This window comes from Heliconius melpomene, chromosome 20 (assembly GCF_056956725.1).
Source record: "Heliconius melpomene rosina isolate 202511_hmr_F chromosome 20, ASM5695672v1, whole genome shotgun sequence".
Taxonomy (NCBI): Eukaryota; Metazoa; Arthropoda; class Insecta; order Lepidoptera; family Nymphalidae; genus Heliconius; species Heliconius melpomene.
In genome coordinates this window covers 4315539-4343320 of record NC_140408.1, presented here as the reverse complement: position 1 = coordinate 4343320, position 27782 = coordinate 4315539, and the positions used below count along the sequence as shown (strand labels likewise).

General features: G+C 32.0%; 1 protein-coding gene across 2 annotated transcripts; it reads left to right on the top strand.

Moving 5' to 3' along the window:
• Nucleotides 1-736: 736 nt before the first annotated feature.
• On the top strand, nucleotides 737-21272 carry Hs3st-A (Heparan sulfate 3-O sulfotransferase-A). 2 transcript variants are annotated; one of them, XM_085204852.1, is made up of 9 exons: nucleotides 737-1065; nucleotides 12225-12253; nucleotides 12536-12755; nucleotides 13506-13674; nucleotides 16657-16800; nucleotides 17227-17442; nucleotides 17818-18035; nucleotides 18225-18382; nucleotides 18605-21272. In XM_085204852.1, exons 3-9 carry the CDS (start codon nucleotides 12658-12660, stop codon nucleotides 18808-18810), a joined length of 1209 nt encoding a protein of 402 aa, XP_085060978.1. In that variant the 5' UTR covers nucleotides 737-1065; nucleotides 12225-12253; nucleotides 12536-12657; the 3' UTR covers nucleotides 18811-21272. The 2 variants fall into 2 exon arrangements, with proteins under 2 accessions (XP_085060978.1, XP_085060979.1); XM_085204853.1 differs by having other exon boundaries at nucleotides 930-1065; nucleotides 12548-12755.
• The last annotated feature ends 6510 nt before the right edge of the window (nucleotides 21273-27782 follow it).

Genomic DNA, 27782 nt, shown 5'->3' with positions numbered 1-27782 from the left:
TCAAAAAAATAGACATCTAAAGTGAAGGTTGCCTTCAAGGACTGATTATAAGATTATAGCAGCATATAATAAAATTGAGATATTACATAGCTAAGACAAAACTGCAAGCCATCCCATCCGACTACAGATGGGTTTATTATGGTAATGGCGTTGTATCAGACGTACTGATAAGTGACGGTTACACGTAAATTATACTGGTACGCTCTTACGTTGAAAAAGACGACATGTGATTTATATGAAACTACTGCTTATTACGTTTCTTTTTTCGTTTAATGTTTACATAAATTTGCTTTTATTAGTTAGGAAACAAAATTAATATAAATTTATTACTTGGATCATCAATTATTATTGGTCATTTATCATAGGTCTTCTATAGGTACATTGCAAAAAAAAATTAATTATACTTCTTTATTGTCCGATATAGAGAGGGTCGTTAATTTCCTATTTTACAATAGTTTTCAACGAAGTATAAAGAATTTAAATTTATTTAAATATTCTCTTCACTTTTGATTTATAAAGTGTGTAAAATTCTTTCTAATCCTGAATGAGTTTTAAAAAAATCCAAATGCTTGAAAGCAATTTTAATATGTGTTTACAGTTCTATTTCAATTATCATAGTTACAACAACAAAACACACTAAGACAAAAAGCTTTTAACATTACCTTTGAAACCAAATAATATTTAGTATGGCAATACTAGATGAAGGGAACCTGGCAACACTGGCAACTTCCATCCTAGTACGCTGTGTTTATTCTGCCTCTGCCGCGTATATCGACCGCCCGGCGCGCGCCGCCTCAGTTGCCGCCGCCGCTCGGACCGCGCCGCGCGACCCCACACCGTGACAGCTGCCGCGATCACAACCTCACAAATTCAACAAAACACGAAATAAAAACATACAAGTCCCGTAAATTACAGCCGTATTTAGGACCCTAAATTTAGGTTCCCCGGTGAGGGACGATAATTGTTTTTTTTTAATTTGGAACGTGTGAATAAAAAGACATTGTTGTGTCATGTGAGTTTGTGCCCTTAAAACCGAGTTGCCTACATTCGGCAGTTGTCTACACGGTAAGACTTCTTATACAAAATATTAGACTAAGTAAATATAAGTATGTGTTATTGAAGTACTGAAAGCTAGGTCGGGACCTTGAAAACGGTGGCGCACAGGATGTAAAGTCGTAGCATGTAGTAAACACTTCGTAAGAAAGCTTTAAGCTTCGATAAGAGATTTTATCGCTTAATTTTTTTAGCTGTTTACGAAATAAGTTCATTTTAGGTCAAATATTCTAACTGACCACAAGGTTAAAAATACCGTGCGTAAATTAATTTTCGTTAATTATACTATTTGACTTTTAGCTTTATTAAAATATAATATGTTATTGCTATAGTAATAGCCTCTACGGAGCTACGAAGCACCGCCGTAGACATTCGTAGCAATTAGTGTCATAATTCCGCGCGTTACTCACTTCTGTGGCTGGAGGAAGTTTGTTTGCGAGTAGTTTGTATCTTATCAGCCGCATACACTTGAATTGCAAGTTACAGTGGTCGTAAAATGTCATAAAAATGGACATATTTTAATGGTATTTTTTTTTACTATAATTGTATAAAGACAAAGATTATAATTATATGTGTGTATAATACAATGTAATGTGCGTATGATTGTTAATATAAATATACTTGTATGTTTCTTTAATCTATTGGTAGTTTTTTTTTATATATTGGGAAAAGATTTATGGTTAAAAATAAAAAAAATATCAAGGGATAAGACTAAGAAGGACTAGTCTACAATTATTTTATTTACATTTTATACATAATAAAATATTTTAATAGTATTGTACTATTATTATAATTGAGGCCATTCATGGCATAGGTTCACAAAATGTTAATGGGTTGTGGGTTCGATACCCACTCGAGGAAGTTCAATATTTAATATTTTCATTTTTTAGCTCTGATTTTGAGGCAAAACGCATTGAGTTCCTCCTCAACATAACTCAACACGCAATGCCTCAAGAATTCGGTGAAAAATGGGGAACGGAGTGTCTTAACACTAGGTTCCTGTTTACCTTGCTGTGTATCGAATACAGGGTGTTGCTAAAAAAATATATTAGTATTATAAATTCTACTTCGTGGTCAATACGCGTTTTCAACAAATGTCATCGTATAGTAAGTGGTACCACTCGAGTTGCCTTGGTTTAGAGGTCACCTGAATTAATCATGCTATCGCCGCATACCACCCCTTCATTCAATTAATTACAACAAACGTTTACGCCTACTTTCCACTTCCAATGTTTCATTCACATCAACAATATATCTTATGTTATTGAATTGTTGTCAAAGTACTAATTAAGCATTAAATACTTTTGGAACTTTCATTTCAGTTTATTCCAATTTTTCTTTATTATGTTTTGTCAATTTTCTTTGTTCGTTATGCGTAAGCTTTATAAACTTAATATATTGCTACGAGAATCAATGATTTTTGTTGCCTTAGTAGATTGAAAATAGCTTATTAAATATTCTATTTATTAAAATAAAGACCGCCTACCCTGCTATGTGTGGGGTACATCGTGAAGGTATATAAAAAAATAAAGATGATGTAGTTGAAGTAAAACACTACGGTGTATATCACTTGTTAGACGCTTCTTATTGTCTTGTCACTAGCAGAAATAGAAAATTACCCTTATTTCTACTTTATTCTCATATATTTCCCGTAGAATATTATTTATATAAGAATGCTTCTTATTTCGTTTGGTAGACAGGTGTTCCTAAATTTTCCACTTGCAACAATATTCATGTAACAAAACCTTTAAAATATTTAAATATTTCACTAAATACATATTAGTAAAACTTGAAATGATTGTATTGACTTAATTAATGTGTACTTTTTATATTAATGATGATAGGTTCCTAAAATATTTAGTATTTTTACCCCTTTTATATGATACTAGCGGCCTGCCCGCGGCTTCGCCTTCGTGAACTACGTTATTATTAATTTCTGTCTCCATGAGTACCTTATAATATAATTTGAGACTCTTAGCATTTGTAGTAACGAAGTTTCATGCAAACTTTCAACCCCAAAACCAACCCCTTAGAAGGCGAATATTGCAAATTCCCATCTTAGCGAGCACCTACGTCCTATAAATAACTCCTATGCAAAATTTGAGATTCCTAGCACATGTAGTTTCTGAGATTTCGTGATGAGTGAGTGACCTTTCGATTTTATATATATAGATACAAAAAAGTCGCTAATTCATATTTTTATAATAACTACGAAAGTATTCCCTGCTATTTGTAGAATTAGAAAAATATATTTAATATTAAGGTGAGAAATTAGAAATAAATAAAAATACATAAAAACATTCGTGAGCCTTATTATATTTCTTGATATGGCTGGAGTGCTAAATTATGAGCTATCAACACGTAGATTGATGTGAACGGTGCTTAAGGAATATTTATTTTAGATTGCTTTAATACTAGGCTACGGCTACTATTTTGATGAAATATATTATGTAAAAATATAAGAATAGGTTTGTATATGTTTGTATATACTGGCAACAACGTATAACGTAAACGTAATGCTAATAGTGTGATATATTTAATTAATTATTATAATAATGCCCCATAAACAAATTTAGAGTGAATCGAATAATAAAATGTGTTTTGTTTTGAAGTGGAATCCTTATTGAATAAAAATAAAATAAATAAGTAAATTACTATGAATATCTGAATACTTTAACAAAATACGTTTTACCTTTTTAAATATTTTATCATAACTTTCCAATAACATGTTTTTGAACTCTACGAGTACATTGTGTCCAGGTTCCCTCTGCTTACGTAGTAACCTTGAGTTAAAACACTATAATATTATTTATAATGTAAATTGGTAGAGCAAGAACATAATTTATTATGTAAAATATTATGTATGTACATAACTTTTAAGTAATAATTTAATTTGAAACATTATCTATTCATCATTATATAAATAGTTAATGTTTCAGTTTATCAGCTGACTGACACAGTCTGGCACTCATTAAGAGGATTGTTTAAACAATTTTCCAGTCGTTTAGATTTCAATTAACTATCCAATTTACATATGAAAGCAGGGTGGGTGATAGGTAAGCGGAAGTGACCTCGCGGCAAGCCATGCGATGAACTTCGCAACTGTATCCTTCAGATAGCATTAGAGTCGCATTAGCATGTAAACTACTTGATACACGTGTACTAGTTGATAAACAACGAGCGATGGTTTATACAGGTATATTTTAATGATAAGGCCGTTTTGGCACAGGGGCATAAGGGTGGGTGGGAGCGACGGTTCTGGGTTCGATCGCCAATTGAGGGATTGAATTATTATTTCTTAATATTTCCATTTTTTCGCTCTGGCAATACTACTAAGGCGTTCTGGCGTTCAATTCCGCCACTCAACACGCATTGCCTGCAGAATTTAGTGGAAAATGCAGAAAGGAGAATCTTAACACTAGGTTCCCTCTGCTTACCCAAACTAAAATAATAATTATTAATAATTGTAGTACTATTATGTACATGCAACCACAATATACCTCTCTTCCCCTTTTCACTTGCCGCTGTTTTGCTAATAATGTTTCACGATGTAATTTAAGTTTTGTTATTTATTATAATTGGCGGTAACTTAAATTAAACTTTCGCAGTAGTCGCCATTATGCTAATGTAGTAGTCGGTGATTATAATTAAAAGGATATAACTAGTGTAATTTACGTCGTGGTGGATGTAGAGTAAATGCTTTGCAAATGTCGGCAAATCGGGCAAATATATAATATATCTATGTCACAAATATATTTTTTCGCTTCACGCTGTATCCTGTATATAGCAGGGTAGACAGAGGGAACCTAGCGTTAAGACACTACGTTTCCGCCGTTCCGCCGGATTTACAAGGCATTGCGTTCAGAACTTTGCCTTGAGCGAAGAAATAGAAATATTAATAAATAACAATTAATTTCCGCGAGTGGAAATCGAACTCACGACCATCACGTTTACATTCACACGCGGCCACGAAATATAAAACTTTAATATTTGATTAAAAGAGTGTCTAAACTGGAATGGAATGAAGCAGAGAACGGAGTCTTAACTATGAATTCTTTCAGCAAGTTTTCCTAGCAAAAATGGTGACTAATTAATATTACTACTTTCATAATAATAGGTCACTTGAATATGTTTAATATATATAGGTATACATAATGATATCGTTATAGTATTACTTCGAAGACGTAAATTTCATTCTTTGTTCAAAATTCTTTAACTTAATAATTTTAATTTTAGGTTTCCAAAGCGAAAAGAAAATCCAATCTAGAAAATATAACTTTTCAGATTTAAATATGCACGACGATAAAAAATTCTATGAGTAACAATTATTTTTACAGATTCCATTAGTTCTTTCTTGTCTTCTTATCAGCGTCCAACGTTTTTACAAATTTAACTTATTTTATATAGTTTTCCATTTATGAAGTCACCTTAAACTTGCAATGTGCATCGAGTTGAAAATATACAATAATATTGATATTTTATATGTATACTAGCGGACGCGCGCAGCTTCGCTAGCTCACTTAGGGGTGAATTCTAATAAACCATGCAATATGTGTTCAAAGAAATATTTTAGAAATTTCTAATTTTACAAAAATCGGTGGCGATTTAAAAATTTTTCCATAAAAACTTTCAATCCCTTATTTGCGCCCTTAGGGGGTGAATTCTAGAAAAACATGAAACACATGTTCAAAGAAATACTTTTAAAAATCTAAATTTCAAATTTTATAAAAATCGGTGCCGATTTAATTTTTTTTCCATACAAACTTTAAACCCCTATTTCACCCCTTTAGGATTCAAATTTTTCAAAATCACTTCTTAGTGGATGTCCAGATAACAAAAGAAAACATCTGTCCAAATTTCACGTTTCTACGCACAGCGGTTACGGCTGTGCGTGCGTCTTATCTCAGTCAGTGAGGACAAGTCCTTTTATATATATAGATAATAAGTTCTTTGTAAGCCTTCATAAAGGAAACTTTATATGGAAATGTAATGCATAAATTAAAAAAACTGTGATATCTGCATTAGCTTGCACATTACTCTGTAATAGCCATTCTACTGAACTTTGTATGACAAATGAGCGCTTTAAATATCTTACTTCAGGAAGTTTTCGTGTGGGAAACTGAAAATACCTTTGTGTAATTCATGATATATGAGTATATTACACTTTTTAAAGTTTTTTAATCTTAATATTGTTTTATTCTAAAAATAAAACAATATTAATTTTTATTAGTTACCCTAAGGAAAACTGTCCACTTATGGCTTGGGCAGTATCCAACAGGCAAATCAGCTTCACGCTGTATCCCGCACATAGCAGGGTGGGCAGAGGGAACCTAGTGTCTTAGTAAAATAAATGTAAGGCTCTATTACAAAAAAACGCTTTCAATATTTTCTACATGAACCATTTGTTTTTAAATAGAGGTCTCAGACCTTTATAGTTTCAATGATCCTTTCATTAAAATTGCTTCGTTGCGAGAAAATTGGACTAAACGCTCTGAGAAGCTCCCTCAAATTCATTTCGAAATTGAGTCTGTTATAAGAAATGGTTTAATTTATTATAGAGACCTTAGATTGTAGTACTTATTGTGTTAAATGAAATGAATATTTATCTGTTACTTTCTAAAACATTGCCTGTTATGAAAACCTTATAGTGATATAAAGAAAGCATCAGCTTTACGCTGTACCCGCATACAGCAGGGTAGGCAGAGGAAACCTAGTGTTAAGATATTCCGTTTCCCACTTTCCGTTGAATTTTTCGAGGCATTGCGTGTTGAGTGGTGGAAGAAATGAATATATTAATAAATAATAATTCATTCCTTCGTAATAATATTAAATTATTATCTTTATGAATTGCTAGTTGAACGCAATATTTAATAATTGTACGAATCTGAAAATAAAAATTAAATTTTCATCTGCAATAATATAATGAATCACATTCTTGAATTAAGTTACGTAAAAAATATGCCAAGATTTAAAATAACAATAATAATTATGTTTTTTATTAAATTGACTTATATAAGACTTTAGATAATAAAGCAACTATAAGAAAGGAAATATCAAGACAATAAAAAATATTATTTTTATAGTTTTACTTAATAAAAACTACGAAATTGATATAAATATTAGTAGTACAGGGAATTTTCGTTTTCATAATTCCTCGAGTATCGACGTAGCGGTCTGAGCGGTATTCTCGGGGTCTATGTTTTATTGCTTCCGTACTTTATGGTAATACGAACCAACCTACGCCGTAGAGTTGTTATACGCCATCATAATTTTATTTAATATTCAATTTATTTTGTTTTAATTTTGTACTTACTAACATTTCCTAGTCCAAATATGAAGTCCTAGAATTTTCGTATTTAAAATATCATAAAATTATATAGATTTAATTAAAATGAATATAAAATGCAATATTAAAAGATGTCATTATTGTTGATATTACATATGTATATACAAATATTGTTTTAATAATATAATTATTATAATTTATTTAAAAATAATAAGAAATATATAGAACTATTTATTGATTGCCAGTGCAAATATTGCGTCAAGCGTTTCAAATAATTCAATCCACTTTGCGGATTTTTGTTAAAAAAAGGCAAGGCACTATTTCATTGTAGCGCTCGTTTCAAGTGTTCAATGGAGATATAACAGAAAGGCGGCCGTTGGGATCATTTATTCAGAAAAAAATGACCTTTTTTCACGCTGGCAAAACTTACAGCCACTATTCTGACATGTCCGAAACAAGTTACAAATATATTGTAAATATAAAATGTTCTAGAATGTTTCCCACTAAGTAATTACTTTTAGCAATTTCAATTAAATGTGAAACTGTGTGTCATGGTAGCGTAGGAATGGAAGCCATTTCCACTAAAATAATAATTTGTTCTATTAAAAAATCTGATTTGGAATACCTACTACTGGAGTCACGTGCGAATTTTAAATTTGCTACTGCATTATAACAAAAGTAATTTAAAAATGTTTGAAAGTAGAACACATTCATTCTTGCCTACTTGTGGAATAATAACTAGGTATGGGTATCACTTCAACAGTAAAGGTGGTATTATTATTTAATTATATAATTATTTTAATAATATGCCTGACTCATATTTTTTTCAGTTTCTATCATCTATCATCTATCAACATATTTTTTATGGAATATGCAATAGAACGAGGAGAATCTTACCTTAATATTGTTAAATAATCTTGTAAGATGTGAAAGATGTATTAAAACCTCATAGGCCTCAAGCTGTAAGTATCGTGACATGTAAATAATAATCGTAAATAACAATCAGCATCATTTTGTTTGAAATTCTAGGGTACTTCCCGTGGACTTACAGTAATGAAATTTGGCATGAAGTAAGTACAAAAGTTTTAATAGAAATAAAGGAATAAATTTAAAAAGTTAAAATTATAGATATTTCAGAAATAAATTATTATTATTACAAAATAAAAAACTAAATTATACAAATAAAAATGAGTGTATATTATTATTGTCCGGAAACTTATGTTTATCAACTTGTATAAGTTATTATTCCTGTTGACCTACAATCCTGTATTTTTTTTTTACTTTTAAAATTTAAGCATCTAATAATATAAGGAGCAGTTAAGCAAGTTTGATACAAAACTCTGGTCCACGGGACGGGGTAAATAACTTCGAGCTCCAAAAGGCCGTTTTACGATTAGTCATAAAAAAGAGCCACCACGGGCCAATTTTACTCTATAATTAGTTTATATTCTTATTTTCAACAGAAACGCGAATCTTATGGCCCTATGACTTTGGTTATATAAACGTTTTTATAGGATTGTAATTTGTATATGCAAATGCCTTCAGAATATTCCGGAACTTACTGGAACGTTCTTTTGTTTTGGTTAACCAATTCAATTTCTTTTGTACTTTGAACATCAAACTATACGAGGCTATGTCAGTTCTTTCTTTCAATTATAACGTTTGGCCCCAGAACCAGGTAACGGATTTTGTTCGACAAAACGACATTCATCAGAATTTAATAATTGAAAAAGATTGCCTTTTCCCGTTGGATTTGAACTTATAATCTTGAAATATAAGCTGACACGTCCCAATTGCAACACTGTGGCAATCTACAATTTATGTCTCCTTTTGAGTTAAAATGAAGAAGTAAATCTTAGATTAAATTGTATTAAATACGGAGAGAAAATTGCTTCTTATAAACCTGTTTTCTCTTCACAATCAAACTCCAAGAACTTGATGGTTTAGTAGATGCATATATTTTTTTAAATGTATATGAAATATCATAGTTTTAAAAAAAAATTTTTTTTTAAATATAATTATATAGCAGGAATATCTTTTACCTAATTCCAAAAAACTTTATTTACCTTGCTCCTAAACGAACGTAACTAGTGTCAAAACACACACTTCTGCACTTTCCGCTAAATTCTCGAGATATAGCGTATTGATTGGTGGAACTCAACGTCGCGTTTTGCTTTATTACCAGAGCGAGGAAATGAAAATATTAAATATTTCATTCCGTCAAGTGGAAATCGAACCCACCACTGCCTCGTATACGTTTGCGCCACATTGCCACGACGCCCCCCAACGTCTAATTAATCTCCATATATCCAGGCGCATTCATCCATATGTAATGAATATCCCAAATTGGACGCGATATATTTAGGTTACAAGTTAAGTAATAATTCAGATCGACCTACACCTAGAACAGCTAGTGTACATGGCGCCGGTCTCGTATCGTATAAATACACTAGTGCATTTGCCTTGACCTAACCTTCGCCGTCCAGGGACAGACAGCTTTTATAATAAAACTGTAATTATATGTTCAGCTTTTAACCACTCAGTAATTAAAGGATTGTAATCTTATTTTGTTATCTTCATGTCGGCTGTTATTGTAGCAAGCTATTGTTTGTAATTTTATGTTTAAATCGATGATATCAAGGGTCCCTACCCTTAGAATTATCATTAATATTTACCTAAAAATGCAGGGTTTAGCTACGTTACTAAAAAATTTAAAGCTCTTCAACTTTCTGCGTCTTCAAAAGATTCGGCAGAAAATTTACATTTGATTATTCACATTGCCAGTATTATTATTAAGAGGCCAGTCGTGGCGAGGTATCGAGGTAAAAGGCGGTGTTGAATTCCGCCACTGACTGCAGAGTATGTTAAAATATTAGGCCTCCAAAAATTTTAGATTTTTTAATTTAAAAAAATGTAAAGGATAAGCAGCAAACACCATTGCCCCCATTATTTTAAAAGATAAATTACACTTAAAACCATGAGAGGAGGTTAATCATAAATTTTGTGCAGATAAGAGAAGAATCTTAGTCCTTTGTCTGATTTCGATCTATTGTTAACTGCTAACAATGCGTGAATTAAGCTTTGATTAATATTACCCATGGTTTAGGTTGATTTTATTGTAAGAAAAAAGTACAATTGGAATAGCAGAGTACGTAGAGGGAACCTGGGAACCTAGGTTAAGACACTGCATTCCAATTAAGACACCTCCGTTCCCCCTTTTCGTCGATTTCTGAGGACGTTGCGTGTTGAGTGGCGGACCAGAGCGAAAAATTAAAATAATTCATATCCTCGATTGGGGATCGAGCCCATAATCTGTTCGTGCTCCTACCACAACTGGCCCGAATAAGGCAAGTAACACGTATAAATAATATCTATCCCGAAAGTTAAAGAATTTTAAGTGTAGAATTGTCTCATTACATTGGTTGAGCAAATTTCAAAGTAAAAGCTCTCAAACAAACTGCCTTTAAAATGTAGTGCAGCTTTAAACGTTTATTACGAAGCACAAAGGAAAATGGCGGTCGTAAAAACAAGTTTATCAATTGGCAATTCTACAAATTCTTTGTTTAATTTGACGTAGAGCAATTCTAACCGCAAAACGGGACAGCGTTTTACTTTATGTTTCAAATCCCTAGAGTACTTTTGTATTTAGGTATACTTAATGGTACGAGGGCGACGTTAAAGAGATTCTGTATTTTGCTTGTGTAATTTTAATGTTTATTATAAATTATTTATAAGGAAATTTTATGAATATTCTAAGAATCTTTTCTTTTTTCTGTTTTTTTCTGCTTCCCGCTATATATCGCATATACCACGGTAAACAAGAGGAAACCTAAAAACCTTGTGTTCAGACACTCCGTGCCCATTAAAATGCTTCTGGTCGTCAATTGAGTGGCGGAATTCAATGCCGCGTTGTATTAGGAAATAAAAAAATTTAAATATTTTAATTCCTCGAGTGGGAATCGAACACGTAACCGTCGCATTTACAGTCACTTCTGCCTCTGCGTCACGAGTGTTCTCTAAAATATTAACGCAAAAATAAGCTGTCAAAGAAAATTTGCTCTTGCTTAGTACTATCAGAAATGAAACAACAATCTGAGAAAGTTTATTAAATCGAAGCAGGTCTCGTGTTCGTGAGATGTGAATAGTATAAAATAACGTAGACAGTTCGTGTAGACAGTGAAAATAGATATCGTGATTGCTAAAATACTTCGTGTGCTTCAATTTTATGACCGAATGTTTATACTCCTGGATTTCCATGAGAAATTAAGGGTTCTCTTTATAGCTTTTAGGCAATCCGAACGGCTACGCTGTTACATTTTAGTTAAATATTTCTAAGCAATTAAAGTGTAATTTAGGAGTATCTATTAATATTTTATTATTTATTTTATAGTTACAGTGTGTAGGTACTTACAAAGTTTACTTGTGTAAGGGTGATGTCAAAATATGTGTAATACTTGACCGACTCGGCTGGATATTGATCATTTACTGAAGATTTGATATCAAATTTTATAAGATATTTATAAGTATTAGATATTTTACATTAAATGAAGTTTAAAAAATTTCAAGTAGATTTTCAAGTAGGGTTGCTGTTTCGTTCTTCGTTAGGTTCATACAGCTCTCGCATATAGAAGGGTAGGCGGAGGGATTTAGTGTACAGACACACTTCCCGTTTTTTCCGCCCAATATTGGCAGCAGGACAGGGCGGCAAAATGAAAATAACACAAATATGATCGTTTCCACGAGAGGGCATCGAACCCACAACCTGCATTGAACTTAAGACAACGTCTTGCTGTTCCATGTTGGCCTTTAATTTTTAGGTTCATTTCATATTAGGTCACAGAATTTTTCAATTTTGTTATATTGATTATTTTGTATATTGTTGCAGGTGTTTGCTTGGTGGTGCATCATAATATGGTACGTAGTAGTAATGAATAAATCAAAAGATCTTTTCATGTAGATTATCAAGATTAATTTGTCTCTAGCAAATTAAAATTTCTTGCAAAATGAGTCAAAAGTTACTAAACTTATCGCAAAATCACTAACTATTATTAAGTAAACTAATTATTATTAAGTAAACTAATTATTAAGTAAACACTATTATTAAGTAAACTTATCGCAAAATCACTATTTTTTTTTTAAAATGTAAAATTACTTATCATTTAAAAAAAAACATTGAAAACAATATTTTTCTAACAGAATTTGTTTCAGAATCGAAAAACAAAATTCTACATAATGATAAGAAACAAAACATGAAATTATATATAATGTGATGAAAAATGTAAGAAAATCTATATAAAAGCTAAATAAATGGGAGCCACATGGAGTCCCGGGTGCAGATGAGTCACTCTCTGCCAAACAAACATCGTGCTGAAGCGAACTACAGGAGCTGCTCGCAGTCTCTACCGCTTGACATTCTGTAAGTGAGAATAATTATCTGTATTTTTTTTTGTATTAATTATAATTTTTTAATGTTAAAATTTTACATTTTTTATAAAATTTAAGAAGAAAAATTGTGTCTTGGTTTTTTTCTTTATTATTATTTTGAGAAAAAAAACCCCTTTTTTTATAAAAAAAATAATATTTCTTAATACCAAAGATGAGTTTCTCAACCATTTTTTAAGTAATATCTGTTATATTAAATGATGTGAGGAAAACCTAAAAAGTTCGTACAATGTTATTATTGCATTAACTTATTATTATTATGAAATATAATACTCGTGAGCTCGGAGCAGTTCCTGGGGCTTGCGACCACAGATGCAGGAGCCTTTTATAATGCACAAACATGGTTGCCTATCAAAATTAATGTTGCCATATACATACGAGTATAGTCGCCATGTTTATGATAGATAAGATAGAAAATAATTTAAGAATACAAACTAAATCTCTGTTTTCTCTAAATTTAAACAGCCACATAGGTAGAGTCTCTAGTAGTTATATCGATTTCTTCGAGCGAGAATTTGAAACTCATCGACCCGGTCCTAATTGTTTTGTCTGTGGTACACTTGCACTGGTTGTGTATTCCTAACAGGAATAATTTGTATGTTTTGTAATATTTCTATTAAAAAAATAACACTACTTTAAACTTAAAGGATTCTTTTATTTGTAATTGCTATTACAGTTTTCCTTACTGTTGTAAATATTTATGAATGTTTATTTTTTTACATAGATGGTTGCCGCGGTCGTCGTTTCGGCCGGCGGAGGGCGAGCTGGCAGACTGCGTGCTAGTTGTGGGAGTGTCGCGGCCCAAGCTCGCCGCGGCCCTCCTCTCCGTCACGCTGCTTTCTCTCTTCCTCACCTTCCACGTACTCTATGACAGCGCACTTTACAGCATACAAGTAATTATGCTTTAAATGTTATATTTTTTTATGTTTACAACTTTTAATAAGAATTTAATGAGCTTTTTACTCATAACTGAAATTAGAAATTAAGTTAGGAGAGCAGCAATAAAAAAGTAAGTGTAAAATGAGCTTACATAATTAAAACTTAAATAAAAATAATAAAATGCCAACAACTTAATCAAATGAAACGATCACATTTCACATAAATGTCACTCGGAGTCGCAGTGGCTAGACGACTTCGCTGTTAAAGTACTCGTAAAACGTTCTTTTAAAGTCGATAAAATGTTAAATCTATTTGTAGGATTTATATATATTATCTAAATAATTTTGAGACGATAAAAAGCTTTAATACTTAATTATCATTATAGTTATTAAAAACATCTGAAAAAAATTAACAAGTGATGGCGTCTTTTTTTGTGTTATATCTTTAAACTTAATTATAAACTCTTAGAGTAGTCATGACGTTATTTAAAATCTCTAGAGTATACAACATTTTGTAAATTAATAATGGAATTATATTAATCTCATCATCATCATCATCAACAGCCATCTTTTGTCCACTGTTGGACATAGGCCTTCCCCAATTCTCGCCACCACACTCGATCCTCAGCTTTTTGGACCCATCCGCTTCCCGCCAATCTCTTCATATCGTCAGCCTATCTGGCGTCGTCCCACCGGTCGTTTTGTACGGGGTCTCCACTCTACGACACGTCTGCCCCAGTGGCCGTCGGCTCTACGACAGATATGCCCCGCCCATTGCCACTATAGCTTACCAATTCTTATATTAATCTAAAAAGAAATAAAGGTATTCAAATATTTCGTTATGAAAACAGCCTATGATAAAAACACCATGCTTAATTAAAAACATAAATTTGGCACCTTAAATGTAATAATATTACTTTATTACTCTCCTAACAGTTATTACGACTATAACCTCAATTAATTCCAATATTTTAACTATTGGTGTTGAAAAAAGTATGGCCAATTTGAAGTGGAAATTGAACTATGGTAGGTGGTAGCTTTCCACCATAAAGATACGAGTAAATCTCTAAATATACAGCATGAATCACAGGAAATAGGCAATGGGCGTGTCCGACCAAGCCCACAGCTGGGCTCCAGATATTACCTGAAAGTGTAATTAAGGTTCCCACCTACTCGCTAGATACCATCAAATAGATATTCGTTGATCTATATACGTATCATATACCATTATAATCTCTAAGGCAACACTTTACGATTTAAATTTGCATGCAATATATGAGGATATGGGCTACCATACTCTTGCTTTACGACGCCCTTGTTTTGTTACTTCAATTCTACAGACATTTTACGTTACGTACCAGAGTTATGCGATAGTATCGATCTATATAATAAATAGTCTCTAGTTCGTTTTAAAAATGATAGGTTCTTTTCTAAATCGCATTTTGAATTCACTCGTGGCCCGCAAGCTCAAAATAAGTAGGTCATAGGTAACATTTGCGTTCCTTTGACATTTTCCAGGGCACGAGTTTGTAATTTTTCCCGGCGTCGTGTGTTTCGGTGTTTTTAAAACTTCGCTATTTTAATCAGATTCGAAAATACCGCCGCTGCTGCTGCCACAAAGACAGTTATTTACATAACTCTTTTGCATTATCGTTTACAGAGCTTGACGTGAATTTACATCGCTGGGACGCAATGAGGGACGCTTGCAATGATGAATTCACATTTTGTATTGAAGTTTCTTAATATTTTGTTAAAATAATATACCATACTCTAGGGCAGTAGTGGCGCAGGACACGAGTGTGTGCCTGTAACGCTCCTGGTTGTGGGTTCGATTCCAACTCGAAAAAATGAAATATTTATTTAAATTTATATTTCCATTTTTCAAGTTTCGTCACTCAATATGCAATGCCTCTGAAATTCGACAGAAAGTGGGAAACGAAGTGTCTTAACACTTGATTCGCTCTGTCATTCTGCTATATGCGGGATAAAGCGTGAAGCTGAAAAAAAAATACAAACTGCATATGTACTTCCTTTTACCCACCAATGGAAGTAGAACAAAAAATACTTTTCCTTAAACAAGAATAAGTATGAATTTATTAATTAATGCGGATGTATGTTCTGTATGGAATAATTAAAAGGGTCGGTAATCTCATTCGACCTTTATTGATAGGTTCATGTTAATAAATTATATAATGAATGATGAATCATCATTGAGACACAAAGGGATCAATGAATATTGTCCACATTATAAATACATAGTGGGTTTGTTCAGCGCTAAGAGCACTTCCATATTTCAAACTATGTTGTCTTTTATGCATGTTTAAGCATATAATATAATATTTAGTTGTAGATTTAGGTTTGACCATAGAGAGCTTAACCGTATGAGGAATGGGGAAATAGTTTATTTAGTAATCATTACACATTCCACTTCAATATTTTAGCAAAGTACTTATTATAGAAAATGTATAAAAGCTTCTACGTATCCATATTTCTTTATTAAAAATACAATTAGCCTCAATTAGGAACATTAGAATATAGCCTGATATTAAATAATTATGATATTAGACAATTACAACGGAAATTTTGAGCAAAACTGTGAGCTTACGGCAATTATTATCACCCTGGCCATGGGTGTGGTTTTTAGCAATTACAAGTATTTACATAAATATACTTGTGTACATACATTAAAAAAATATAAAAAAGTGTAGGTATTATTTACTATGAACTGGATTTTATCACTTCACTTATACATAGATCTTAAATGAGCCGTAATATTTCACAGACATTCATTAGAAAATGACTATAAAATTATAGTATAACCCAGTAATTTACCCGTGAATAACTAACTTTTTTTACTAATAAAAGAAGAACAAAGAATATTCTTTATAAAATTCTGTTATTTCAATGAAATTGAAATGTCACAAGGTTTTATTAGAAAAAGAAACTAATTTTATAGCATTTTTGAAGGCAGCGAGATCAAGTGGTATATTTCTTCAGGCGGCGAGCATGGCGTCAGCTGCCAGCGAGGGCCGTAAGATATTACAAAGTCAAGAGAGCGGTCGCACAATAAGCCACCCTATGGCCTTAAGGAAAAGGTTAAAAGCGCCGCGCCCACCGCGGCCTGCCCGGCGGCTCCCTCAGGTATAAACTTCTTGACACGTATATTTTTGCAGTGACATCTAACAATTGCCAATATGAGATGCAGAACGCAGTAAGCCAATGGTGTTTAAGGTTTAATAATTGTATAATTAGCAGGTCGTTTAATGGATATTGAATTTATTTATTTATTATTATTATTTATATATATTTTGTAGAATAAATAATGATCAGTAAAACTCAACTTTGTACAAACTTGGTAAAATAATTTTAATCTTGACATATCGTTGTCTAATTGTTCATTACACTATTTTTGTTTATAATACTTATGACTATAATTGAAGGTGTCTATGTGCAGAGAATGTAGAGAGAAGAGTGTTTTAAGAGTAGGTTCTCTCTGCCTATCTTATTATATACGGAAATTAACAATATATTATTAGAAGTCACTAAATAATTAATACGTTTGTGCAGGCATTAATTATAGGTGTTCGTAAATGTGGAACCCGCGCTCTTTTGGAAATGCTGTATCTTCATCCTATGGTTCAAAAGGCATCAGGGGAGGTTCATTTTTTCGACCGTGACGAGAACTATGCTCTGGGCTTAGAATGGTATAGAAGCAAAATGCCCCTTTCTTTTAAAGGGCAAATAACTATAGAAAAAAGTCCCAGCTACTTCGTTACCCCTGAGGTAAGAAACAAATATTGTAGTCGTTCTTGTTAGCTCAATAAATATTATATTTGTAAAACATTTCGTACAATAAAAAACATGCCTACGAGCTCGTATTCCAAAGCTAATTAATATAATAAAATATACGTTTCGTTCTGCAAAATTTTAGTTCATTATTATGAATAATTCATGTTTACCTTGAAAATAGATTTGTAAATGTTATTAAATTACATAAAAATGTTTTATTAAGAAGCTTTATAAGCACTTTTTCTCTGGAAATGGATGTAAAATAGGATATTGCTTTGTAAATTTTCTTTCATTTAATATTTTCTTTCAAAGATTGTATACCTATTATAAAAACATTTTATGAGTGCTTAATTTAAAGGTTTCTTTTAGGTACCTGAAAGAGTACGAGCTATGAATTCGTCGGTGCGCTTACTGTTGATTGTACGGGAACCGGTTACTAGAGCTATTTCTGATTATACCCAGCTTCGTAGTCGAGCAACTCCGTCTGCCCCTGCTGTATCCCTTGTGGGACACCCATTGCCTGATGCTGCGAAGCCCTTTGAACATCTCGCTTTAGCCCCAGATGGCTCAATAAATATTGCTTATCGGTACGAAATTTAATATATTAATAATCGATTCTGGTTATATAATCTGTTTTGTCATTTACAAACTAGACTAATAAAAAGTACAAAATTTAAATAATTTTAATACAGAAAATGAAGTTTAAATATTTAGTTCTTTATATTATATGTTAGTACATATAAGCATGTTTTTAACATATGTTAAATGATATATAGGCCAATAGCAATATCATTATACCACGCATATCTCCATCGTTGGCTGGAAGTGTTCCCGCGGGAACAAATTTTGGTAGTAAACGGCGATCAGCTTATAGAAGATCCTGTACCGCAGTTGCGTCGTATCGAAAAATTTCTAGGGCTCGAGCATAAAATTGGTGAGCATGAAATAAAATTCTATACTAACTTGTTTTAAAAATTCCTTTTTTTTATAAAAAAAAGTCTTTTTCATCATTTTAACCGCATTTGTAGGATTCAAATAATTCAAGGATATAATTGCCTCGTAAAACACTTGACATTTTTGCAACAATAGTCCACCACAAAGCTTAAAAGTAGCTTCACTTTTTCACGTTTTGTACTGAAGTCTTATTTAACAACAGGAAGAAGAAACTTCTACTTCAACGAAACTAAAGGATTCTACTGCTTGCGTAACGACACCACAGACAAGTGCTTGCGTGAAACAAAGGGACGGAGGCATCCTCGGGTGGACCCCGCCGTCGTCACCAAATTGCGGAAGTTCTTTGTGCAGCACAACCAGCGGTTTTACGATTTAATCGGTGAAGATCTCGGGTGGCCCGAAGATTAATTAAGCCCTAGTGAAATTTATCCATCGATTAAGATGGAGACGATTGTGATGAATTGCATATCAATGTAATACATACATATCAAATTAAACATATCATTAGTTAGTAAGATTTTTTAAAAATGTTTATGTATACATTTTAGCGAATCCTAGATTAATATATTTAAGATATTTACTATTTATTTATTTATTTATTTAAATAAAAGCTAATAATTTAGTAATTGAATTTAAAAGAGATATAACTTGTTAGCTATTAATATTTTCGTAATTGTGTTACTTATATTTTTATTTTATTAGTATATTCCGTTTCAAACTATATGGTCAGTGTGTAAGAAGGGGAACAAAATGTTAATAAATTAAATATGAAATTATTTTAATTTCGAGCCAATATTATGGTTTTCCTTAGTGTTTTTATACAAACTTATAATAGAAATAATCTACAGGCATCAAACTGAAACTGACACTGAAACCCTGAGCAATATATTTTTTATATATAACTAAGTATTGTGTGCTATCCTTATACAAAGTTGGTTAGATATACAGATATTATGGATTTTAATATTTGTGATCGTTTCGTTTTTTAGAATCGATTGATTTTATTAGCTATAAGTAGTTTTTAAGACAAAATCCTTAAATATAATAACATGAATGAGTGTTGTACATTACTCGCTTTCTCTTTATAGATGTTGTAATTTTTGATCGTGCGATGTGTCTTAATGTTTTCCGTTACTAGTATATGTGATTTTTCAAATCTTAGACGAAATATTTCTATAATATTGTCCAAATTCAAGAGTGGTAATTTAAAAAATCGTAGTTTTAACGTCGTTGAATCGTCTTTTTTAGTACGAGCTGATAGATAACTATAAAAGAAAACGTGTCTGTCTATGTGTCTATACTCTATCCTGTTCTTATTCTGATATTCTTTAACGCGTGTGGTGATTCACTTTCACGCTGTAGCATAATTAAATAACACGCTGATTTTATTAAATATATTGAAATTGAACATTCGACGCGGGTTCTAGAAGTATTTCTATTTAAGTGTAACGTCCAAGACTGAAGAGTTAGTTGAATAAGTCTAAGTGATACCTATTTAGCATAAAATGTCCATAGGTAAGACGAGACGGCTGATAAGTTCACAACCCAACCACAATGCGACCGAAATATAGAAGAGAAGTCGCGTACAGAAGGCATTTAAATTTAAAGGCTTTAAGGGAGACCTTTTTTTAGTAGGAATTTTGGCTTCCTAATCAAATTTTCACGATCAACGAATATTTATATGTTTTATAATTCCGATTTTTGTGAAGATACCTTAAGCGCACGCAATTTATACGATACATACAAATTATGACCACATGGTAACTAGTGATAAGATATCGTCATAGTAGTGACCTCGAGCGGAAATGTTAAATAAATTTGTAAGTAAAATACTGAAGTCCTATTTACATAAGCATAAAGTTAATGGTGAGTGACCTGGCGTTAAATACATTATACTTTTTTCAAGGCACAGATAAAATAGTAAAATAAATTATTCAATTATAAAAATAAGAATAAATAAGAATAAATACAAAAACCATTGGAGTCTCAGAATAAACACACATATAAATTTCAACAGTACAAATTCAAATTAATTCAATCAAACAAAATCCCTGAGAAATACATTTACAGTAATATAGAAATGCATGAAAATAGCAAAGTAGAGTTATTTTATGCCTTTTAGATACAAATAATAATGTCAATAATTTGTTTACACATGAATAAATTCAAATATATAGATGTGACTATAACTTGTGGGTTCGATCCCCACTCGAGGAAGTGAAGAATTATGTCGAGGCAAAACGCGGCGTTGAGTTCTGCCACTCAACACGCAATGCCTCCAGAATTCGACAGAAAGTGGGGAATTGAGTCTTAACACTAGGTTCCCAGCCTACCCTGCTGTGTGCGGGATACAGCGTGAAGCGTGTTAAATTTCACTGTAAATTGTGCTTCAGTATTTTGCCGAACATCAAGAATATCAAGCATATCAAATTTTCAATATTTACAATTAAGTTATAAATCGTAAGTAGTTCTCTAGTTTATTTAGTTATATCTTTTTAAATTAAAATAAATCTTTATTGGTTTAGATCTAATTAGTTATAGATAATTTTAATCACTGTTAAATGTTGTGCACATTCATAAGTAGGTTTATCTGATTAAGGCAATAATTTTTATAGTTGAAATCATTTAGGTACATTAAATAAATGTATATTTTCACTAAATTCGTTACGTTTCTTCTATATAAAAGTTTATTACGTTAACTATCTGTATACCTACGTTATAAATAAATGGTTTTTTTTTCGTTATCTATGCACGAGATCAATTTTTAAAAAGTATTACTTGAATCTTAATGTTACATTTCTTGTAAATATCTTCTTAAATTCTTTTTCTATAAGTTAATTGTACTTGTCTTCAATAAAATATTATATAAACATTATAGTTTTATTTATCTCCGCCTTTATAGTTGATACGCGTAACTAATGAGGCTATGAAATATTTCTGCATCTCGCCAGAAGGAATCTGGTAATCTAAGACACTCCGTTCGCCGTATTCTAGATTGAAGACTAGACTGGACCGAAGAAATGAAATTTTCAAATATTTAATTCCCTCGAGTGGGAATCGAACCCACAACCTGTTGCGTTTACGCTTGTGTTCATGGGCCATGACGATGTTCTCATAGCTATTTTATGTAGGTAACATACTGTATTCAAGTTACCTTTAAAATATACATCTGTGAAGATAAATCTTCCTCGAGACGGGCACATAAGATAAGACCAAATAGACGGAAGATAGATATCCTGAGTTCCTGACCCAAAATGCTAGCGATCCTATCACAAGCGCATCCATCAAGACAGTACCAATCTGTATTTCACAACGAGAAAGTAAATTGGGGTTACTTATATGAATTGATTTACATTCGAAAACTTTATTCTTATATAAGTTAAATTTGATATTTATTTATTGCAATTAAAGTCTTTCATAAAATGCAAAAATATATTTTAATTATTATTTTTCACTAAAAAAATACTCTGATATATTTAAAATTAATTGGATGTCAAAGGGATCTTTGTTGCTGAAAACGTTTAAAATAAAAATGATAAATTATAGTATGTGACCTATATACACTGATCCGATACAATTATTTCACAATTTTTGGCACACTGTCGTATGAATCTCTCATGAAATCTTAATAACATTGTTTCTGTTAATTGTAGTTTCTTTTTAATATAAGTGTATTAACTGAAAACTGTCATAAAATGTAATCACTTTACCATACAATTAAAAGTATTCTGATAGGTTAAATAGTGGTAATAATAATCAGCTTCACGCAGGGTAGCCAGAGCGAACCTAGTGTGAAGACACTCCGTTCTCCAATTTCCATGCATTGTGTGTTGAATGGCGAAATTCCACGCTGGGCTTTTGCCTTGGTGCCAGAGCGAAGAAATGAAAATATTCATAGATAATTCATTCCCCTGATTGAGGATGGCATCCATAATAATCAATTACGGTAATTCATCACAAAAATCATTTTAGTATAACAAAATTATAAAATCCGGGAAAGTTGGTGATTATGCAGCTAGTCCGCGGTGCCCGCATACAATATTCATCATTCCACGCCTCTAATGAGACAATGTATTCAGGTTTACCTTGTTCCAGTAAAGGACTACAAACTTTCATTCCAGTACGAAATTCGGGCTTGTATATTCTGGTTACTGACGTTATTTCACCATTTCTTTCAATCTTTTTATTTCGAATGGCGTTTCAAATTTACGAGGGTTTTTTGAATTCGTTAACCTTAAAGCCGATCTGTATAGCCTTGCTCTTGCCCCACTTGTTCTTGAGCGTTTTATTTCCTTTTGTGAAAGGTCTGAACGTATATTTTAAAAGATGTGTTAGTGTGATATGCGTGGCATTATTTATTATCATGCCTTAAAATTTTATTGTAAAAAAATAATTATATATTTGTTATTTCAAATTAGCTTCACGCTGCACCCTGCACCCAGCAAGGTAGGCAGAGGTATCCTAATATTAAGACACACCGTTCCCCACTTTCTGCCGAATCCTGGAGGCATTGCGTGTTGAGTGGCAGAACTCATCGCCGCACTCACTTCCTCGAGTAGGGATTGAACCCAATGACTGTCGCGTTACATTCACACCCTTGTGCCGCTGCGCTACGACGGCTTCTTTTTTATTATTCTTCATCGGAAATAATTTGTATTACATATTTGTATTGCTTATGTAACATCGTTTTCCAAAACTAATTGAATCATCCCGAAACTTTGCCGTGAAAACGAAGTTTTCGACAGTTTTTCACATCTGTAAGATTCGAATATTGCAGATATTTGAAAAATAAATTGAATCTGCATTGCCTATTTATAAGTTACGGATGTTGGATATAAATAGACATACAGAAAATAAATATTTGAAAACGTAGAATTATTTTTATTTCGAAAGAATACAACGCTTATAGACTTTTGAATGACATTCATTTATATGAATGATTTAATTGAAGCCAATCATGGCGTACAGGCAGAAGACTGTGACTATAAGCGCCGTAGCTTGTGAGTTCGATTACCGCTCGAGAAAATGAAATAGTGCACAGGTTCCCAGGTTCTTTGCCTACCCTGTTATGTAGGGGATACGGCGTGACAGCAAAAAAAAAACACAAAACATATTTACTTAGTTAGTTTAGTTTTCTAGTTTTCTTATTATCTATGAAAACAAAGCTCTTGCTCTATATACTATCTAATAATTCTAAGGCAACTGACTTATTAAGGTTTTCTTATGATTATGATCTAATATATATTTTCTGAGACTCGTTTTCAGATGAAAAACGTAACGTAATATAATAATACAGCAAGCATGCAGAGAAGCAGTCAAATAAAGATGGCAATAAAAAAGGTTTATATATGTCATACTCAGTTTAAGGGCGACAAGTAAATATAGGGAAAGAAGGGACATTGCCGCGTAGTGCTCCATAATCCGAGCAGGGCGTGACCTGAATGTGAGGAAGCAGCATGGACGTGGGTTTACCATAATATACCAGCAAGGTTAGGCTTTGATAAGGAACAATTTCGAAAATCTTTTGATATTTATATTTAACAATTGTTGTAATTTATTGTTGAATATTAATTATATTCCTAATTTTGACTATCAATTACTATTCAATTATGATTGAATTACATATATGTTTTGAAAAACAACTACTTGTGAATTATAAGACCATTAGACTTTTAGCATTGTAAGCTACATAATGCTCCGCATATAAATTGCTATAAAAAATTTACAAATTGATATTACACGGTTAAAAGTAACTTTTTAAAATTTGATCTCGTCAAAGCTTGCAAAAGAATATAATAAAATATATAAATATATTGCTTAAGATACAAAGAATCTTAGTTTTGAATATAATATTAATAACAATTTAGCTTTAGTTTAAGTACGTATGTTTCTGTATGTGTGTATATATAACTTCAAATTCCCTTAACATTGCAATATTTGACCTAAATGACATAAAATGGCATTGTAGTTTCAGTTCTACGTAGAACAACTTGGTCTAGCTGAGTAGGTGCTCCAAATGGTGCAGCTCTGTGTATTGGCTTTCCTGCAAACTTTGCAACTTGGCAAGTAACGTACTTACTTATACTTCATGAATTATTTCTATACATTTCGTAGTTGTACATGATGTAAGGTCAATGAATCATTTGAAACGGTGAGATTTCAGAGAATACTTATGAAATACATCGCTAATTTAATAATGGTAATCAATATATAAAACGTAATATGCTAAATTATTATTTTGAAGCCATCGTGGTGCAGTAGTAAAGGCGACGGGTGTGGGTTCAATTCCCACTCGGGGGAAATTAATTATTATTTATTAGTATTTTCTAAGTAATATAGTAGTAAAGTAATAAGTAATATAATTTTTCGACTGATAGAACTTATATTTCAGAATGATTTATAATAACATATCCTTATTGCCATATTACTTCGAGCTAAATTTAAGGTCACAAAAACTCTATATTAAAACTAAATTAAATTAGATTTATTTTACGTTGTGACTTTTATAAAGTATCAATTTAAATAATAGTTGACGATATAAGATAATATCTATTAAATGAGAAGTGGAATTAATTTGACTCTATCAATAAGCTTTCGGTTCTAAAGAGGTAGATGACAGTTTAATCAGCGAGGCATGACGGGAGTCCGGCGGCGTCTGGCCTCAAACTTTCTAAGCGATTTTAGAAGAGCAATATTTTGCAACTAGTTTTTATTGAAAACTAATTAGTAAAATAGTTAAGTTTTTACTAACTTTAGTTGCCTTAACTATAAGACTTAAAAATGTTATGGAAAAATGTACAAAGATTCATTTTATATATTTTTTTAAGTTCTTGTGAAATATAGACTTTTAATGTAATGTTAATACTAAAGCTAAACTTTGTATTTTATTTAAAAATGGCCGATTTTTTATAGTATAAAATATTAGAGGAGAGTTTATAGGGGAATTGAAACGTACGATAATCTAAGCACGACATATAGGTTCATAGTTAGGCGCACTCCAGCTGCACATCTACGTCTTTAGTTTACTAAGATAACCTACCGCAAGGCAGGGGATTAGCACTAGCGAATGACTAATAAACAATTTACAATATAATCTATAATATATTCAGATAATAATAGCTCTTGTAATATATTGAGGCCATCGCGGCGCAGGACACGAGGGTGATAATGACGGTTATGGGTTCGATTCCCCACTCGAGGGAATGAATTATTATGTATTTTTTCGCTCTGGTACCAAGGCACAAGACCGGCGGTGAGTTCCGCCACCCGCAACCTCTCGAAAAATATAGCGAAAGAAAAGTGATGAACGAAGTATATTGACGCCAGGATAAAATTTTTCTCAACTACTGTAAATTTCAATTACAAAGGGTGGAAATGGAAAGACATTAACATGAATCACAACATACATGCCAAGTTAAGGAAGGTCAGTAGTTGTAAATAAATTAAAAAAAACTGTGTAAATATAACCCGACGGTTGCGGGTTAGATCCCCACTCGAGGAAGTGAAATATTTATTTACGTTTATATTTCCATCTCTTTTCTCTGGTGTTGTCAAAGCGCAATGCTTCCAGAATTCAGCAGAAAGTGGGGAACGGAGTGTCCTATCACTAGGTTCCCTCTGCCTACACTGCTGTGCGGGATACAGCGTGAAGCTGAACATAAAATAAATGCAAATTCTGGATTGCATCAATTTGTTCTTTTGCCGTTATTCCGCGTAAATGAGGGCAATCAATTCGCTTAATTTAACTTTTGTTCAACTTTAAAGGACACAGGAAGCGGTTTTGGTTTAATTTTTTTAAAGCAATAGTGGTTAAACCACTCAATTATTACTTAAATGTATGTATAAATAAATATTATAATATTATTCATATGAAAGTTTGTGAGGATGGATGTTTATTTCATTCTCACACAAAAACCACTGGACCCATTTAGATGAAACTTTACAGTAATATTACTTACAAAGTTATAAATCATAATAATACATAGATTAAAAATTATGTAAACATTTAATATTTTGGTTATAATATAATAATAAGCGAGCGAAGCCGGGTTTAGGTATATAGTTAAAAGAAAACACTCATGTCCGCGATGTTTGAGATTATAAATGGATGTGAAAACTTCTCATATAGTAGACATATAATTGCTGATATCCCTCTATATAGTAATAATAATATTTTGTTTTAATTATATAAACTAGATTTAAAAATAAATAAATATGTATGTAAAATATTACTGAAATATTTTCCCATTTTCATATTCAATCCATTCAATGTGTGGCAATCAAGCAAATGCTACTTGATTTTAATATTTCCTGAGAGCGAGCCGTGTTTGACTGAAAAGTAAAATATTTTAGGGCACTTGGCAGTGTTAACTCATTTATTATAATAACGAATCTACTATGTTTTCATCAACATTTTGAACCCTAACTCGGATGTAGCGTTATTATGATTTATTTTATTACTCTTGATATGTCTATATACATTATATAATGACTTAGCGACATTTTTGGTTATTGTTGTAATTTCAAATGAAAATGAAGTATATATAAATTATCTAGCTCACATTTAGTTCGTAAGCTGTAAAAAACATTATACACATAAAATAATATATTTATTTAAATTTATATTTTCATCTCGTCGCTCTGGTGTCGAAGCGCGGTGTTGAGTTCCGCCACTCAACACGTAATGCCCTCTGAATTCGAAAAATGTGATTTCAATTGCAACCTATCTATATTTTAAAAAATCGTTTAAAACTTACTTTTATATAACTGGAAGAATTCGGCTGAAAGTGGAGAACGGAGTGTCTTAACACTAAGTTCCCTCTGCCTACAATGCTGTGTGCGGGATACAGCGTGAAGCGGATTTATATATTTTTTATTTATAACTGGAAGATTTTTCTAATATTCAAGACAATATTCGTATCTATAGACAAATCAGTGTATGTATGCATGAGTAATCGGCGGCTTGTCGGAGGTGGTACGAAGGTCAGGACGCCATTAATCTTGTCAGATTTACGGCTGCCCCTGGTTTATCTTAGAGCGTGCCCGTAGGATTACTCCTTGTCCTCCACAATGCAAATTAGGATAAGGTATCAAAGTTTTATTAAGATGACAGTGTATTCCGTCGCTTTTGAGGGTAGTTTTGTCATTTTGTTATATTATTAAAAATTAATAGTTTTAGATAATACAATAAAAAATATATTAATATTTTCATATTTTTTTGGCCTTGTGTTTATATGTAGCCTTTCACGCTTCTGGGTTTATATTGTACTTTTTAGTGTTATATTTTCCACAGGTGTTCCTGAACAAAAATGATGGGGTCTTTTGATGTCATTCTTTTTATTATACATAGAGTATCCATCCATCGTAAAACATGTCTTTGG

Excerpts from the sequence above, each read along its gene's own strand:
- Hs3st-A (XM_085204852.1), top strand. The coding sequence starts at position 12,658 with ATGGAGTCCCGGGTGCAGATGAGTCACTCTCTGCCAAACAAACATCGT. Across the intron at positions 18,036-18,224 it reads TCAATAAATATTGCTTATCG|GCCAATAGCAATATCATTAT; the intron begins GTACGAAATTTA and ends AATGATATATAG. Across the intron at positions 18,383-18,604 it reads AGGGCTCGAGCATAAAATTG|GAAGAAGAAACTTCTACTTC; the intron begins GTGAGCATGAAA and ends ATTTAACAACAG.